The sequence below is a fragment of the Rhinoraja longicauda genome, unplaced genomic scaffold (assembly GCF_053455715.1).
Source record: "Rhinoraja longicauda isolate Sanriku21f unplaced genomic scaffold, sRhiLon1.1 Scf000273, whole genome shotgun sequence".
In the NCBI taxonomy this organism is placed as follows: Eukaryota; Metazoa; Chordata; class Chondrichthyes; order Rajiformes; family Arhynchobatidae; genus Rhinoraja; species Rhinoraja longicauda.
Window position 1 is genome coordinate 9200 of NW_027601491.1, and position 19116 is coordinate 28315.

The 19116-nt window shown below is 45.2% G+C and overlaps 1 protein-coding gene across 4 annotated transcripts in view; it reads right to left on the reverse strand.

The window, feature by feature from the left end:
* Nucleotides 1-2031: 2031 nt before the first annotated feature.
* Nucleotides 2032-19116, reverse strand: part of LOC144590725 (progranulin-like) — a 73975-nt gene continuing 56890 nt past the window's right edge. For 3 of the 4 annotated variants that reach the window (XM_078395155.1, XM_078395152.1, XM_078395153.1), the window contains 3 exons: nucleotides 15423-15653; nucleotides 7607-7822; nucleotides 2032-4678 (listed from right to left, as the gene is read on the reverse strand). In XM_078395155.1, the coding sequence (XP_078251281.1) occupies nucleotides 4538-4678; nucleotides 7607-7822; nucleotides 15423-15653 (588 nt within the window). In that variant the 3' untranslated portion in view covers nucleotides 2032-4537. The remainder of the gene's footprint in view (nucleotides 4679-7606; nucleotides 7823-15422; nucleotides 15654-19116) is intronic. The other variant, XM_078395154.1, reaches the window with a different exon arrangement.

Consider the following 19116-nt stretch of genomic DNA (forward strand, 5'->3'; position numbering starts at 1 on the left):
CATACACTTCACCTCCAATTTCCATCCTGCCCTTAAATATACCTGGACTATCTCCGACATCTCCCTCCCGTTTCTGGACCTCACCATCTCCATCACAGGAGACAGACTAGTGACGGACATTTACTACTGACTCGCACAGCTATCTTGACTACACTTCTTCCCACCCGGTCCCCAGCAAAAAGTCTATCCCCTTCTCCCAATTCCTCCGTCTACGCCGCATCTGCACCCGGGATGAGGTGTTTCACACTCGGGCTTCTGAGATGTCCTCGTTCTTCAGGAAACGGGGCTTCCCCTCCTCCATTATAGATGAGGCTCTCACTAGGATCTCTTCTACACCCCGCAGTTCCGCTCTTGCTCCCCCTCCCCCCACTCGCAACAGACAGAATCCCCCTCGTTCTCACCTTCCACCCCACCAGCCAGCGGATCCAACATATCATCCACCAACATTTCCGTCACCTACAACGGGACCCCACCACTGGCCATATCTTCCTATCCCCTCCCCTCTCTGCGTTCCACAGAGACCGTTCCCTCCGTAACTCCCTGGTCCACTCGTCCCTTCCTACCCAAACCACCCCAACCCCGGGCACTTTCCCCTGCAACCGCACAAGATGCAACACCTGTCCCTTTACCTCCCCCCTCAACTCCATCCAAGGTCCCAGTCTTTCCAGGTGAGACAAAGGTTCATCTGCACCTCCTCCAACCTCATTTATTGCATCCGCTGCTCTAGATGTCAACTTATTTACATCGGCGAAACCAAGCGCAGGCTCGGCGAACGCTTCGCTGAACACCTGCGCTCGGTCCGCATTAACCAAACTGATCTCCCGGTGGCCGAGCACTTCAACTCCCCCTCCCATTCCCAGTCTGACCTTTCTGTCATGGGCCTCCTCCAGTGCTATAGTGAGGCCCACCGGAAATTGGAGGAACAGCACCTTATATTTCGCCTGGGCAGTTTGCAGCCCAGTGGTATGAACATCGACTTCTCCAACTTTAGATAGTTCCTCTGTCCCTCCCTTTCCCCCCTCCTTCCCAGATCTCCCTCTATCTTCCTGTCTCCACCTATATCCTTCCTTTGTCCCGCCCCCCTGACATCAGTCTGAAGAAAGGTCTTGACCCGAAACGTCACCCATTCCTTCTCTCCCGAGATGCTGCCTGACCTGCTGAGTTACTCCAGCATTTTGTCAATAACATGATTACCACTACCACCTTGGGTAAATAACTACAATACTACATCTCAACTCCTATATTAAATGCCTACATGCCAAATGCCTTCTTCACTACCCTATCAACCTGGGTCACCATTTCAGGGAGCTAGGACATTGCACCCCAACGTCCCTGTACCCATCACCATTCCTGGAGGTCCCTGCGATTCATGTATCTATCCTGTTTAGTATTTAACTTTCTGCCTTTAATCCTCACTTTGATTTTTAGTTTATCCAAAAGGGATTTATTTTTTAATAATATCCATCAGGAAGGAAAACTTTTTCCATACAATTTGAAATATCTTTAGGCTATTTTGAGTGTTCACTGACTGATGCAAAGTAGCGGATTTGTTTCCCATTAATTTTCCTTTTTCACTTTGTACAAGTGGCACCCTCACATAATACCCTCCCTCCCTCTGTCACATTTGCATTGCTAATTTAATAGCTCTGCTGATTTATAGACATTTGCTGCTCTATGAAACCTAATTACCCAGTCATTTGTATCAAGTAGCATCTAAGAATTTACAACTTCAAAACTAAATTAAACGTCACCATGTTCTCCAGAAATGCTACCTGACCCACTAAGTTTCTCCTGCGCTATATTTTTTTGGCAAGCTCAACTCACGTTATAATTGAGTTAATTTGATTGCCTCATCAGAATCCTCAATGCCATATGAGAAGAGAACACCCATTTATAAATAACACAAAATATGGCCTTTGCAATTGTAGAACACATTCAGATCTATATACCCTCTGGTCTCGGAACAGATGCCTTTCACCAGAGCAGCTATTTTGGTAATGAGGTCCTGATGGAGCAGTCTGACTACAGAGGTTTTCAAATCAGTTCAATTTTATTTCTAAGAAAGAAAGCCACACCGTACAAGCAATAACGATTTCCATCATGAAATTTCCCTTTGCTGTAAACCAAAGCCATAGAGCGCCATCTTTTCCATCAAGTGAGCGGATGCTCAGAATCCACCAGTTGACCAATTTTCAGTGAAAAGGTAACAATGGAGTGCTTTAAATGAGTGGAAGGGTCTGATTAATGAATTGAATTGCATTGTTTTGCAGCTGCAAGCATTCCAAACCGCTAAATCTGAAACACTCATTTCAAACATTGTTTATTATAAATGAGCTAAAATAGAAAATTATTGCCATTAATTGAATTTATGAAACAATACACCTCATTTGGAGTATTTAATAACAATTCAGAACAAATAATTAAACAAAAGCTACTAGTATAGGAGTTTGGGAACACCAGACAGGAGCCTATCCCTGTAGGAAGGAGCCGCAGATGATGGTTTACACAAAACACAAACAACTGGAGTAACTCGGTGGGACTGGAGAAAAGAAATGGGTGACGTTTCGGGTCAAGACCCTTCTTCAAACAAACTCGTTCCCCTCGCCCATGACTCAGTCTGAAGAAGGGTCTCGACCCGAAATGTCCAAGTACAAATCCATAGATCCTTGATGGGGCAGTGCAAGTAGTGTTGTTAGGAAGGCATGTGGAATATTGGCCTTAATTAGTCAGGCCAATGAATACAGAAGTAGGGAGGTTATGCTCCAACTTGATAAACCCTTTTGTCAGAACTTGGCTAGAGTACTGGGTACAGGACTCACCACTAAGCCACAGGAGGGATGTGTTTGCATTGGAGAGTAGATTCACAGGGATGTTGCCCAAGATGGAGCATTTCAGTTGTGAGGAGGGTTTGGAGAAGCCATTTATTTTTCCCCACTGGTATTGGGGAAGTTAAGAGGGAACATGATTGGGGTGTACAAGTATAGTTAAGGTAGCCTGCAGAAAACCTCTTCCCCATCCCCCACAATAGAGGTAGATAGAAGTAGATGACAGGGGTTTAAGGTTAGGGGGTGAGGGTGTGGTGGGTGAAAGAATTCCGATAGGATACATGGGGGACCTTCACCAAGAGACTGGTAAGTAGCTGGAATGTACTGAGTGGGGTTAAAGCTGGATTGCTGACAACACTTAAGTTAGTCAACAAACACTTGAAATCACTTGGGTATAGTAGGCTGGATGATGGTTCAATACAGAAGGTTCACACTGGATAGCATGGACCAGAAGGGGCAAATGGCCCATTTCCATGTTTATGATTCTGATTGTATTGCTGAATGCTGTATTTTTATAATCAACTTAATGAAATTTAAACAAGTATTAATTGCATTATAAAATTAGACCAGTAATCCATGGTGAGCACAAAAACCTAAACACTTGGGTATGTATAAGCTGGAATTTTTGCAATTATTCCTATTTCAAATTCTGCAAGCTATCAATACCTCTGAACCAGCACACTGTTTCACCTGCTCTTCGAAACACCATTAAAGTAGATACTACCACAATTTTAAAGAGTGTGGGATTGGGATTCGAGTGTACTCTAGATTGGAGTTCTAGCAAAGTAAGCTAAATTCTACACTAATCACTTCAACCTTTGGTCTGCTGAAACACAAAGCTTCATATTAAGAGCTTTAGAATAGACTTCCTGTGCTTTGTCATTTTTGTGTACAGGTGGCATTCCAGCATGAGATCAGTTGGGATATCTGGTGAAATGTAGATGCTGGGCAAGATATCACATCTCTGGCTCCAGGATGACATTCTCGGCTCTGCCACGATTAAATGTATAAGGCACAGAGAACGAATTGAAAGAGTGGGGACAGGGACGTTGAGCGGTAGTCCGTTCTAGGCTCATGAGCTAGAAGTGTATAACCACCTAGACCAAACATTAAAGAACAATACTCCTGTTCCACATCTACCCTACGCCAATGGTAATGTGCCTGCATTGCATCAACCACAATTTAACCATGTGTTTCCGTCAGATGAGCTGGTTAAGGGAACTATACCAAGAGTGCCCACCACAAATAAATTTTCTACTGAACTTAAAGATCGAGGTAAATATGCTGCATTGCTGAAGTAAAGCCAAGCATCAATTGGGTTACAAATTTAAATCAGGTACGTTGCCTGCTCATTTGGGTTTTTTTAGGTGAACAAGCTGAGAATTTTCAATTTTTTAAGCAAAATAAGCAGATAGATTTCAACGTGATGTAATTTTACATTCAACATCCATGTAATGCACAAAAACAAAATTCAATTTAAGGCCCCAAGGTTTTACAAAAAAAAGATATTGCTTCCTAAAATAAATCAGCATCCAAAACAGTTTGCAATATGGACTCACCACCAGAGATATTCCCTGTGGGTATACTTCATCAGAAGATTTATTCATTGTAAAAAGTTAGCCAAATCTTCCTATTTGAACAGCCCAATTTTTCAAATTGAAGAGTTTTGTTTGAGAGCATTACACAACTAGTGGTTTAGGGCGCAAAACATGCTACAGGGTGTTGAAGACCGTTCTGCGCTTTGAGGAAGTTAGGTCCCAGCGATGAAAAGGTTGCAGAGTGCATGCTTCAGCTCCCGGACCACATGTGTAGCCATGCGGGCAGCAATGCTTCTGATCTTCACAGCACGTCGCCTGCAAAAGAATCACAACATCAGTTAATAACCCCATAATGCTGGCTCATAACTGGGTAGGTGCACACCAGTATAACATCTTAGAGGGTCATAACTGGGTAGGTGCACACCAGTATAACATCTTGACAACACACACTGAACTCACTTTCCCTTATCTTTAAATCCTTCTGACATTCATTCCTGGAAAAGCTATGCTGAAGCAGAGCAACAGAAAACCAATGGTGTGCAGAGTTAAGATTAATGCAAAGAACAAAATGAATATTTTCTTCTGAATGTTTATTTTGTCTTAGAGAAAGAACGGCGTTATGCCAAGCTCTAATTATTGGATCCTAAATGTATAAAATACCTGCAGTCAACCACACACCACATTTAGTGGAAAAGTAAGTCCTTGAACTGATGTAGATACTTTTTACATTTTGAACTGTTCACTTAATTTTACACGTATACAAAATTGTATTTTTATACAGTGAGGTCAGTGCAATGGAATATCTTCTAATTTTAATTGAATTGTCTTTCCATATTGTGATCCAAATTTAAATATTGAAATGATCTCTTACAATCAATTTGTTCCTAGCATGAGTGATGCTGGCATGGCCACGGTTATTACCCATCTTTAGCCTGGTTAAAGTCTAAGTACTAGAGTTGCATTATGGGAAGAGAGACTAGCCAATCTCCCATCAACGACATCCGTCCATAAGTGCCAAAGAAGAACCTCCTGGGGCCAAATCAAGCTGGGCTGAATGGAAATGCCTCAACAGACAGAGCTGGTACTGGTCGTTGTAAAGCCACTCTCAAGAAGTGGGGTTCTATAGATACTGAAGACTTTATCTGCATATGTGGCACTGAACCACAAACTATGGAGCACCTATTGAGATGTCCTCTATTGGAGCACGAATGCAAAGCGGAGCACCTCACAGAGAACAATGATATTGCTAAGAGTTGTGTTCAGTTTTGGCTGAAACACAATTGGTAACATGTGTGGACACGATAAGAAGAAGTCGTCGAATGTCTCACACTGGAAGATGAATCTGCCAAATGATATCAGGCACACGAGGGACACTGGGCTTCAAGGAAAGCGATTAACCACTTCTCAAATTTAAATTGAAGTCTGCCAACCAGAGCAACTGGATCTCCTGCTACCTCTGGTCCATTTGAGGTTGAAAGATATAAAGAATGCAAAGCAATCTCTTACTCCGTGTTGCCGGAGTCCAGTTAAGTTCATTTAAAGAAATCCTCACGGTTAAAGATTCCCAAGTCCCGAAATGCATCTAACAACTGAGAGGAAAAGCATCTAAACCATTACTACCTCAAATACATGAACACTTTCAATGAAAGAAATCTGATTTAACAATTCTTCCCCCAGAAGATCAGCAGCAGCAGAAATCAGTACCTTGATGCAATCCCGATTACAAGATGCAATATCCTTCTAATTAGTGAAACTAACCTTTCACATCACAGATTATAAAATCCAAATAAACTATTACTTTACGAGACAATCTGGCTAGGACTGCACTAATGCTTAACAGAGTATCCAGTTTACTTATTCAGTATTATGAATTGTGGGACTGCAATGTAATATAAACAGAAATAAAACCAAACTAGTGTTAGGGATAATTGCAAAGCTCAGTGCCACCATTTATTGAGTTGGTTGTCAAGGTAAGCCATGGGAAAATGCTGTGACATTGCAAAAATACAGAAGGCAGTGCAGTGCATGCCAATTCATTGGATATTTTTAGGGCTAACGGAATCAACGGATATGGGGAAAAAGCAGGAACGGGGTACTGATTTTAGATGATCAGCCATGATCATATTGAATGGCGGTGCTGGCTCAAAGGGCCGAATGGTCTACTCCTGCAACTTTTTTTCTATGTTTCTAAATGCTTATTGTGGAGTTCATAAGTGATAGGAGCAGAATTTGGCCATTCGGCCCATCAAGTCTACTGCCATTCTATCATAGCGGATCCATCTTACCCTCTCAGCCCCATTCTCCTGCCTTCCCCCCAAAACCCCTGACACTGTACTAATCAAGAATCTATCAATCTCTACCTTCAAAATATCCACTGACGGCCTCCACAGCCATCTGTGGCAATGAGTTCCACAGATTCACCGTCCTCTGACTAAAGACATTCCTCCTCATCTCCTCTCTTTTATTCCGAGCCTATGACCTCTGGTCCTAGATTCTCTCTCACTCATGGAATTTTTTTAAATAAAAGGTAATGTACCTTTATTATTTATTTTATCTTGAGTTTTGGTTCAAGAGATAAAGACCTGGCTGTAATGTGCTGAAGAATCAGCTTCAGCACTTTATCCTTGCAGCAGTAATGAAAGGATATGTTTTGTAGTTCAAACCAGCATTCTTCAACTGCAAATTAACCAATTTAGTGCACTATTGGACATGGTCATGGGAAGTTATCTAGAGATGCATTATGCCTTAATTTATTCACATTATTTACTGGTGTGGACAGTTAAAATAATCTGGTTGGTGCAATCTTCTCAAACCACAGATTAATAAGTACCTTCAACAACAATACAGCTCAGTTTAGCACCATCACTAAAGACCACACGGCATTGGGTGGCACTGTGGAAGAGTTGCTGCCTCACAGCTCCGGAGACCCGGGTTCAATCCTAACCTCAGGTGCTGTGTGTGGATGTTGGATTTCTCCCTATGACCGCGTGGGTTTTCTCTGGGAGCTCTGGTTTCCTCTCACACTCTAAAGACATGCGGGTTTGTAGGTTAATTGGCTTCTGTAAAATTGTAAATTGTCCCTAGTGTGTGTAGGATAGTGCTAGTGTACAGAGTGATTGCTGTTCAGCACGGTCTCAGTGCACTGAAGAGCCTGTTTCCACGCTGTATCTCTAAAGTCAACACTGAGCAGCCCTAATGAGACAAACGGCGACTGGCAGAAACTGCGATTATTGAAGCACCTACTTGATCATAGGGACAGCAAGCCCAGCTGCCCGAGGCAACCCTGCAGCAAGTGGCTGAAGCTGGGCACTGGACCTCGTCATCACATTTCACATTAAAGACAGGAGACAGCTTGATAATCGCAGGTACCAAGCTACTTTGTTTTTCACAGCTCTTGGCTGCCAAGTCACAGGTGTAGCCGTTTGGGCAGCAGTGCTCATGATCCTCACAGCAGACCGCCTGGAAGAGACGAGAACAATCAACAACAACATCTCACTGAAGGCCCTCGCACTCCAAGCAAAGAAACTGAAGCTTTTATTTCCAAAAACACTTCTCAAACACAAAGTAATTTATGATTTTTAAAAAAACAGGAAAAGCAGGTGCTATGGGGAAGATATTAAAACAAAACTGCTTGAAAGTTTATGGCATTACCATCTTCTAGCACGAACAGGATACATGCAACACAATGTGGATCTTTTATTAAATGTTTTAACTTATGTAATTAATACGAGTCAATCTTGGTTCATTGATGTTTTCAATTTATGTTTTGGGATGGCACAGTGGCACAGAGGTAGAGTTGTTGCCTTACAGGGCCAGAGAGCCACTGACTATGGGTGCTGTCTTTATGGAGTTTGTACATCTCCTCATGACAGCATGGACTTTTTCCGGTTTCCACCCACACTCCGAAGACAGACAGGTTTGTAGGTTAACGGTTAACTTTGATGTAGTTGTGTGTCTTGTTGCTTTTTTTTCCGTATGGCTGTATGATAATTCGCATTTAACTGTAACTTAATTGATACATGTGACAATAAAAGACCTAAACCTTTGAAACCTTAATTGGCTTCTGTAAATTGCCAAGTATGTAGGATAGAACTAGTGTATGGTTGATCACTGGTGGACAAACGGTCCTTTTCCATGTTGTATCTCTCAACTAAACAGAGTTTAAGGCTAATCGGATTCTCAGAGCACTAACACCACCAATCATTTGTATTCTGTAATTTAGTGCTTTGTCCCTGTTGGAATATCATGGGCTCAGGAGGAGTGAAAACGCCAATGCCCCAATGGCTCGGATCAACAGATGAAGACATTACCAGGTACACTAATATCAGAGGTTGAACGAGATCTAGCAGGATGAAGTCTGAGCAATCATTCCATGGGGCTTTTAAGCAAAACAACCCAATTCTCCCAGATCTTGAAATTTACAAAGAAACAAGGAACTGCAGATGCTGGTTTACAATAAAAAGACAAAGTGCTGAAGTAACTCAGCAGGTCAGGCGCATCTTTGGAGAACATGGAGAGGTGACCTTTTAGATCAGAATGCTTCCTCAGAGTTATTGCGGGGAGTGGGGGTGAAAGAAAGCTGGAAAAGGGAAGGAATAGGTAGAAACTTGCCTGGCAAGTAATAGGCAGATACAGGAGAGGGTTTTCGATAGGCAGATTGTTGGACGAAGGCCAAAGATGAAAAGATAAAAAGGTGCAAAATGATAGAAAAATTGCAAATTGTGGCAGCAGAGGAAGGAATATAGGTGGAAGGGGGAGAAATGGGTGAAATGGGCATTGAGATGCTGCCTGACCTGCTGATTTTCAGCACGGCGTCCTTTTTTGAAAGCGACAGCCAGTCCATAACCCATAGATACCATTCACGGGAATTTTTCAATGGAAATTTTTTTAAATGCAGAGTAAATGTGAAAATACATCTCTTGCACACTGGTACCCAACATACCCCTTTCCCCAGAACAGCAATATATTATAGTGCACTAGGTCCTCCAGTCAAAACACTCAGAGGTATGTGTCCTTGTACTTGCTCAAGCTGCTATGCCACGAGGCAGACATTAAACCCTGCCATCCCCACTGCTGTATCAGGACTCGACAGACCCCTGCCCACCCCTCTGCCGCATGCAACCATGCCAGGAATGTGGCGTGAATTCCTGCCCTCCATTTAAATCCACACAATGAATCACCCCAGTACTCAGTGTGGAAAAGCTGCATGTATGGCTCACTAATGAGCAAGTCCGGCTGAGAGAGGGAGCTCAGGGCTACACACTGGCAGGATATGGTGAGCCGGGCTGAGATAGGGAGCTCGGGGCTACATACTGGCAGAGATGGTGAGCCGGGCTGAGAGAGGGAGCTCAGGGCCACACACTGGCAGGACATGGCGAGCCTGGCTCAGATTGGCAGCTCGGGCAGGACATGGCGAGCCTGGCTGAGATAGGGAGCTCAGGGCCACATACTGGCAGGACATGGTGAGCCTGGCTCAGATTGGCAGCTCGGGCCACATACTGGCAGCACATGGCAAGCCTGGCTGAGATAGGGAGCTCGGGGCTACACACTGGCAGGACATGGCTAGCCAGGCTGAGATAGGGAGCTCGGGGCTACACACTGGCAGGACATGGCTAGCCAGGCTCAGATAGGGAGCTCGGGGCAGACCTCCCAAAACTTGATTTTTCAAATTCATAATTTTGATGTCCAAAATTCTGAATTTTACATCAAAATTCATAATATGGCGCATAATGCAACTTTTCAGCAAAAACATGTATGCACGCCAAATGCGTGTACGCGTTGCGCTACATTCATGTTCTTGGACTACATGTAGAATGTCACGCCTATCATGAGTATATTCTATTTATAGAAATGGTATTGAACAGAAATACATTTTACAACACAAAGAAAAAAGTTTGTTTTGTTTTTTTCTATTTTGCTTTTTCCTTACACATCCCAATTCTATTGAATAAAAGAACAATGGTCATAAAATGTATGACTAAATTATGAAGAAAGTTTCATTTAAAACTGCACATACTTAATTTCATTGAAGACATACTTGCTCCAGTGGTCTTCAACAGCAAATCACAATGGCCCATGCCCCTCCCCCCCCCACACCCCTACACTACCCACCCCCACTCCACCCCAACCCCTCCCCCCTCCCCTACCCCTCTCCCCTCCCTCCCCTACCCCTACCCCCTCCCTCCCCTCCCCCCTCCCCTTTCCCCCCACCTCCACTCCCCCTTCCCCTTCTTCCCCACTCCCCTCCCCACCCCACACCCCTCCCTTCCTCTGCCCCCCGACCCTGACCCCCACATCCCCCTCCCCTACCCCCCAACCCCCACCCATCCCATCCCCTCTCAACATCAACGGGACTCACACTACACAGCGAGGCCAGGCCAACGGCGAGGCCAGGCCAGGCCAGCGGTGAGGTGAGACGAGGCCAGCGGCGAGGTGAGGTCAGGGACCAGGCCAGCGACGAGCGGCCAGGCCAGCCGCGAGGGGCCAGGCCAGCGGCGAGGGGCCAGGCCAGCGGCGAGGGGCCAGGCCAGCGGCGAGGGGCCAGGCCAGCAGTGAGGGGCCAGGCCAGCGGTGAGGTGAGGGGCCAGGCCAGCGGCGAGCGGAGGAGCTGGGAGAGCTGCGAGGCAGGTGTTTTGCGGAAAAATGTGAGGCTAAATCAGAATGGCGGAAGTTAAATAAAAAAGTGGAAACTTTCCGCCAAATTCAGAAGGGTTGTGAGGTCTGCTCAGGGCCACATACTGACAGGACATAGCAAGCCCGGCTCAGATCGGGAGCTCAGGGCCACATACTGACAGGACATAGCAAGCCCGGCTCAGATCGGGAGCTCAGGGCCACATACTGACAGGACATAGCAAGCCCGGCTCAGATCGGGAGCTCAGGGCCACATACTGACAGGACATAGCAAGCCCGGCTCAGATCGGGAGCTCAGGGCCACATACTGACAGGACATAGCAAGCCCGGCTCAGATCGGGAGCTCAGGGCCACATACTGACAGGACATAGCAAAGCTCAGGGCCACATACTGACAGGACATAGCAAGCCCGGCTCAGATCGGGAGCTCAGGGCCACATACTGACAGGACATAGCAAGCCCGGCTCAGATCGGGAGCTCAGGGCCACATACTGACAGGACATAGCAAGCCCGGCTCAGATCGGGAGCTCAGGGCCACATACTGACAGGACATAGCAAGCCCGGCTCAGATCGGGAGCTCAGGGCCACATACTGACAGGACATAGCAAAGCTCAGGGCCACATACTGACAGGACATAGCAAGCCCGGCTCAGATCGGGAACTCAGGGCCACATACTGACAGGACATAGCAAGCCCGGCTCAGATCGGGAGCTCAGGGCCACATACTGACAGGACATAGCAAGCCCGGCTCAGATCGGGAGCTCAGGGCTACATACTGACAGGACATGGTTGGGATCTGACAAAATCTGTTCTTCGTGTTCAACCTCAAGCAAATCAAATTCAACTGATCCAGCAAGCTGTGCTTCTACTTAAAACCACTCAGTACAAGGGACTATTCAGAGTGAAGTCATATACTGAATATAACAATTCAGTTCCTTTTCCACAATTCTATCAGATAAATTATCCACAATTAGGAACGAATGTGAAATTCTACTTAATGCCATCCATTCTGTACTTTTCAAAATTCAACAAAGTCCTTGCCATTCTGGCATTTGCAGTGTTGCTATCAATGCCCAACAGTGGCAGGCTCTGCCTAGCGAGCTCCAGCGTCTTGGCATTCACCCTGACCTCCATGTTATGTTCCTTCCCATTCCCACTTGGGTTTCCTCTCGATACTCGAGTTTCACATTCCAAGAATAGGTCGTTAGGCAAATTGTTCACTGTCAATTATACTTCATTATAAAGCTGGTCAGTGTTTTGTAATCAATCCATTACAAAGTATTCGGTGAACCATAAAACATTTATTAGACCCATTCCGAGTGAGCAGCACACCTGTGCGTTCCTCACTTCAGCTCACAGACTAACAACTAACCGAACAAGCAACAGACCAACCACGTCAGTGACTCCAGTCCTACCTAAATCCTGGACTGGATTACAAAGTGGAATGTGTACCATGCATAGGATATGTGGTGAAGGTTATGTAGACAGAGATAAATATGGTTGATCTACAGTCAGTGAGTGGCAGAATCGAGGGACAGAGTCAAGAGGAATGTGAATAGAAATGGAACTAGTGTAGGATTAGTGTAAATAGATTGTTGGCCTCCCTCTGTGCTGTTTCAGTGACACTGCTACAGGATTCTTACAAAAGGGCAAAGGATACAGGGATTAGAAACATAGAAAATGGGTGCAGAAGGAGGCCATTTGGCCCTTCAAGCCAGCACCGCCATTCATTGTGATCATGGCTAAGTATCCACAATCAATAACCTGTGCCTGCCTTCTCCCCAGAAGGGGAAGGGCGGGGAAGGGGAGGAGGGGGTGGAGGAGGAAGGGAGGGGGAGGGAGGGAAGAAGGTAGATGGGAGGGAGGGAGAGGTGGGAGAGAGGAGGGGAAGGGAGGGAGAGGGGGCGAGAGGGGGGGAGGGAGTGGGAGGGGGAGAGGGGGATGGGGGAGGAGAGGGTGCTGCATCAATGCAGGAGAGGTTTGGGCCCAACGGGTCCACTTGGTCTATTCGTACTTAAAATGTTTACAATGATGTTATAAATTTTTGATCAGCTTCAAACAAATGTAGACATAAATAACATTATAACTACAGGATTAATCCCTATTTAAAATAACAAGCAAATGATTGGACAAAAAGCTGGCAAGTGTAATATGTGTGAAGATGTGAAGCTGTTCATTTTGGAAAAATAATTAACTAGGGTAAAACTGCAGCACCAGCGATTTGGGATTCTGGTGCATGAAAATAAAGCTAAAACTGAATCGAGAGGTTTGGAGCAAATAGAGTTGTGAACATGACCCAGTCCATCAAACAAACCAGCCTCTCTCCTCCCCTCCCTGCTCCAAAATCGACTCAGTGTATACTTCACACAAGCTCAGGAAAGCAGCCAGGGGGCGCCGCACGATGGCTGCCTCGCCAACGGCTGACTTCGTCTTTTTCATTCTTTGTGTTTTTAATTAGTTGTAAAATTGATGTTTTTAGCTTCTTTAGTTTTTTATTTGGTGGGGGGGTGGGGGAAACTTTTTTTTCTTTTTCCTCGACGGAGATGTGACTTTTTCCGTGTCGTATCTCTGTCTGCACTGCGGACTAACATCGTGGAGTTGGCGGCCTCTTGTTTGGGACTTCTAGAGCTCCATCGTGGAGTTGGCGGCTCCCGCGGACTTCAACATCTCGGAGCGGGCGATCCCTTTGGCAGGGGTCGGCCTTTGGTGCTCCAAAGCTGCGGGAGCTGCGGATTTTAACATGGTGAACCTCGCGGTCCCTGGGTAGCAACTGATTTGGGGAATTCCAATCCAATCCCTGATGTGGGAGCTCGATCGCCGGCTGCGGATGGTTCGATTCCCCCGACCGCGGGAGGAAAGGAGGAAAGAAGATAAGACTTCCATCACAGTGGGGAATGTGGAGGAGCCGCTGTGGTGGATGTTTATGTTAAATCTTTATGTGGTTATGTGTCTTGTTGCTTTTTTGGTTTGACTGTATGGCAAACCAAATTTCTCGTATGTTGCAAAACATACTTGGCTAATAGATTATGATTATGAATATAATCATTTTTCTCCCATCAGGCAGAAGCTACAAAAGCTTGAAAGCACTTATCATCAGATTCAAGAACACCTCCTTCTCCACTGTTATCAGACTCTTAAAGGGCCCTGAGGCTCTTGCACTTTATGTCGGCACTTTCTCTTTAACTGTAGCACTACATTTATTCTTTTGCACTACCTAATGTGCTCAAGCATAGTATGATTGTGTGGATATAACGCAAAACCTTTTTTTGACGAGACCTTGGTCCACATGACAATGATAAATTGACACCAATTCCATTGTATTGCCTCCAGGTGCAAACTGAAAACAAAGCTCAATCCACTACTTTGCCAAGACAAAATGGCTATTTCCTCTAACATCTAATTTTTTTCACTTAATTTTATTCATTTCATAAAAAGTATAAAGGAAACAAGCAAGAGATTAAGTTCAAAGCTTGACATGGTAGTTTTCCTTCCAAGTAACATACTTTACAGGAAGACTAGCAATAAAATATTTTCACCGTGTCTGACAGATCCCTGAAAGATTTAGTGAAAATGGAATAAAGTAGAATACAAGGAAATGCAGATGGTGATTTACAAAACAAGAGTAACTCAGCAGGTTGAAAGCATCTCTGGAGAACATGTACAGGTAACGCTTTGGGTCGGAATCCTTCAGTACTTAGATGTACTTTAAGGCTCATGACCTGCAGAACTACAGACTAAATTGAAGATGGAGTTGGGCTCTGATCAGAACAATGCAGCCTGTGTTGCACATTTTCCACATTCTATGAATGGTATGTAAACTCACCTATAATTATCCCTCAATTCAAGATAATTGCTTGTTGCAAAATGACCATATTCATATCTTTCTTTCCCACGTATAAGAATTGAGGTGCATGAAACACGAATCTATAACCCATGCAGCACGAAACAGGGACGGGTAAGGGAAAGCGTGTTCTAAAAAACAGCAAGGCAGAGAGAGTTGCTACGCAGCAGTAGAGTTGCTACCTTACAGCGCCAGAGACCCGGGTTCTAGAGGTGCTGTCTGTACAGACTTTGTACGTTCTCCCCGTGACCGCGTGGGTTTTCCCCGGGTGCTCCGGTTTCCTCCCACACTCCAAAGATGTACAGGTTTGTAGGTTAATTGGCTTTGGCAAAGATTGTAAATTGTCGCTAGTGTTTTGGATGGTGCTGGTGTGCGGGGATCGCAGGTCGGCGCGGACGCGGTGGTCCGAAGAGCCCGTTTCCGCGCTGTCTAAACTATACAAATAGAAACTAATACAGAAAAGACGATGTGCATGCATACAGAAATTAATGCACCAGTCACATGTGAAGCACCATGGCAGCATGACAGGAATGAACACAAGCATTCACTAAGATGGCTCAAAGACATATAACCAAGCAGTGACAACTGACCTGGAGAAGAGGGCAGCAGGCCCAGGATCCTGACACCAGCTTGCAGCAGGTCGAGCCTGATTGACACTTTACTGTCTCATCACACTGGACATCTAAGGCTTCACTTTTCACAATACTTGACATCTTTGTTAACAGAGGAATAGAAACACTGCCTTTGTGACAGAGCTGTGCTTGAACATCACATGTATAACCATTAGGGCAGCAATGAATATGATCGTCATAGCAAACACCCTGATAGAGAAAAGAAATACTGCTATATCTCAAAACCCAAGTCATAATCCACAATAAGTCATGCTACAATAAAGGTGGTTAAGCAGCTTCACTCTAACAATCTACTGGGAAGAAAGATCCTATTTCCATCCTCAGGTTTATTTTCCACATTGAACCACAAGATGTGCAGCACAAATCCTTTACAGCTGTGCAATAAATTGACCTGGCTCTCGCCAAAACCAAATGTCACCAAAAATGCACTTTTTTCCCCTTAAAAATGATCCCATACAAAGCATACCTTAAAAATGTTAAAGTGTCACATGGTTCAACAATTAATCTCATGTGAGAAAGTCTAGGTTTCAAGCCACACTCTAAACAAGTAATTCTTGCAGCAGAAACTACCCGTTGCAGTACTGAAGGAGTGCTGCATTGTCAGGGCCATTATCTGAGACAAGATCTCCAGGTGGACAAATTAACTCTTCTGCTAAGCTTCAAGCCACAAAGAGGATAACATATTGTTTTACACATACATACATATATATATCTATAAAAACAGAGTCACGATCAATGTGCAAAAGGAGCAAATGACCAAAATACAAGCAATCAACATTCAAAGAGAAGCTTAAAGGGCCTGTCCCACTTAGGCGATTTTTTTGGCGACTGCCGGCGACTGTAGCAGATCGACAAAATTTTCTTTTCCCGACGACAATGACCAGGACAATGCCGAGTCAGGTCGAGATTACACCGTCTTCGGAAACATCGCGAAATTCCCACGCTGTCAATGCTTCTCTGGCGTCCTAATTTTCGCTGAAATCACTGACAAGTCGGTAAGTACTTGAGAGTTTTGAACTATAACATCTTGTATGGGTTACTTAAAAACCAAGCTTCACTGTAACAAGGCATAAACTGGATTTGCTTCCAGTTTAATAATAGCAGTATTAAAAAAAATTAATTAAAAAGTGGTTAAGTGGATTTTTGTGAAAAGTGTGTGGGCATTCTTTGAAAATGTAAGGGAGATGTATATCTGGTTTCTGGGTTGCATATCTGGGTTGGTAGCCCACTATAAATGTAATGGCTGATGGCCATAAACATCGCGGAAATTCCCACACTTACCTGACCGTCAAACTGTCGCCTTCAATCTACCTGTCAAATGTCTTGACGGTAAATAAATTGGTTAAACACAAGCATTTTATGGTATTTGGAAATAACTTTACTAATTTTAATATTATGTGCTTCTAACTGCATCTAAGAGAACCTAGCAAACCTGGGGACAGCATGCGACAGCGCCCGCAATAAACAACGATACCTGGCGACAAGCCAGCTGTCGCCGAGAAATTTCAAACCGGGTGATTTCTCAGCGATGCGCTGAGATCCACTACGATTTTTAGAAGACTCCTCATGATCATGCCCGCGACACCCGGCGAACTGTTGGCAAGTCTAGTCGCCGGCAGTCACCTTAAAATCGCCTAAGTGGGACAGGCCCTTTAGTAAACTTCAAGTATCATAGAAGCAGACAGTGTGTCCCCCACATCCCACAGTTCAGCTTACACCAGACTGCTTGTTTGGCAGCTCGTAGTTTCACTACACAATATTAGTCACTTTGTCCAGGACACCACATTTTATTGAGGACTTGTTAATGACCGATTGGCAAATAAAAACTGTGGCAAGAATTTTTCCGCCCCATCCCAACCAGAACATGTCTGGATCTTCCTGCATGCAAAAGTGCGACAGGCAGTAACCGTGCTCACATTGAACAGCACTGGGATATTTAAAGACCAGTGATCTGCAAGGCTTTAAACTCAGAGCCGGGATGTGCGATTACAGTCGCTTTTCTCAATTGTGATGTACAGGTCACAATTTTAAATAAGCCTCTCGAAAAATGTAAGGCGTTAAAACAAGCGAAAAAACAAGTCATCAATGAATGATAGGTGAATTGACAGGATTAGAGTGAGTTTAAAGTTAAGGATGGTATTATTAAGGATGATATTTTTAAGGTAGACACAAAATGCTGGAGTAACTCAGCGGGTCAGGCAGCATCTCGGGAGAGAAGGAATGGGTAACGTTTCAGTCACGCAGAACCAGTCAATCTCCATCTACCAATACTCTCCTCCACCTAGCAGAGCCGGTTCTTACCCTCAACAACTTCTCCTTTGACTCCTCCCACTTCCTCCAAAGCCGAGGCGTAGCTATGGGCACTCGCATGGGCCTAGCTATGCCTGCCTCTTTGTAGGGTACGTCGAACAATCCCTGTTCCGGACGTACACCGGTCCCATCCCCGAACTCTACCTCCGCTACATTGATGACTGCATTGGTGCTACCTCTTGTACCCATGCAGAACTCACTGACTTCATACATTTCACCACTAATTTCCATCCTGCTCTTAAATATACTTGGACCATCTCCGACATCTCCCTACCGTTTCTGAATCTCACCATTTCCATCACAGGAGACAGACTAGTGACCGACAACTACAAAAAACCTACTGACTCCCATACCTCTCTTGACTACACTTCTTCCCACCCTGTTTCCTGTAAAAACTCTATGCCCTACTCCCAATCCCTCCGTCTACGCCGCATCTGCGCCCAGGATGAGGTGTTTCACACTAGGGCATCAGAGATGTCCTAATTCTTTAGGAAACCGGGCTTCCCCTCTTCCATTATAGATGAGGCTCTCACCAGGGTCTCCTCTATATCCCACAGCTCCGCTCTTGTTCCTCCCATTCGTAACAAGGACAGAGTCCCCCTTGTCCTCACCTTCCACCCCATCAGCCATCGTATACAACAGATTATCCTCCAACATTTCCGGCACCTCCAACAGGATTCTACTACTGGCCACATCTTCCCATCTCCTCCCCTTTCTGCTTTCCGCAGAGACCATTCCCGCCATAACTCCCTGGTCCACTCGTCCCCTTCCCACCCAAACCACCCCCTCCCCCTCGACTCCATCCAAGGACCCAAACAGTCTTTCCAGGTGAGGCAGAGGTTCACCTGCACCTCCTCCAACCTCATCTATTGTATCCGCTGTTCCAGATGTCAACTTCTCTACATCGGCGAGACCAAACACAGGCTCGGCGATCGTTTCACTCAACACCTTCGCTCAGTCCGCCTTATCCAACCTGATCTCCCGGTGGCGGAGCACTTCAACTCCCCCTCCCACTCCCAGTCTGACCTTTCTGTCATGGGCCTCCTCCATTGTCATAGTGAAGCCCAGCACAAATTGGAGGAACAGCATCTCATATTTCGCTTGGGCAGTTTACACCCCGGCGGTATGAACATTGACCTCTAACTTCAGTTAGTTCCTCTGTCCTTCTCTATCCCCTCCCCTTTCCCAGTTCTCCCACTGTCTTCCTGTCTCCTACTACATCCTATCTTGGTCCTGCCCCCTCCCCTGACATCAGTCTGAAGAAGGGTCTCGACCCCGAAACGTCACCCATTCCTTCTCTCCCAAGATGCTGCCTGACTTGCTGAGTTACTCCAGCGTTTTG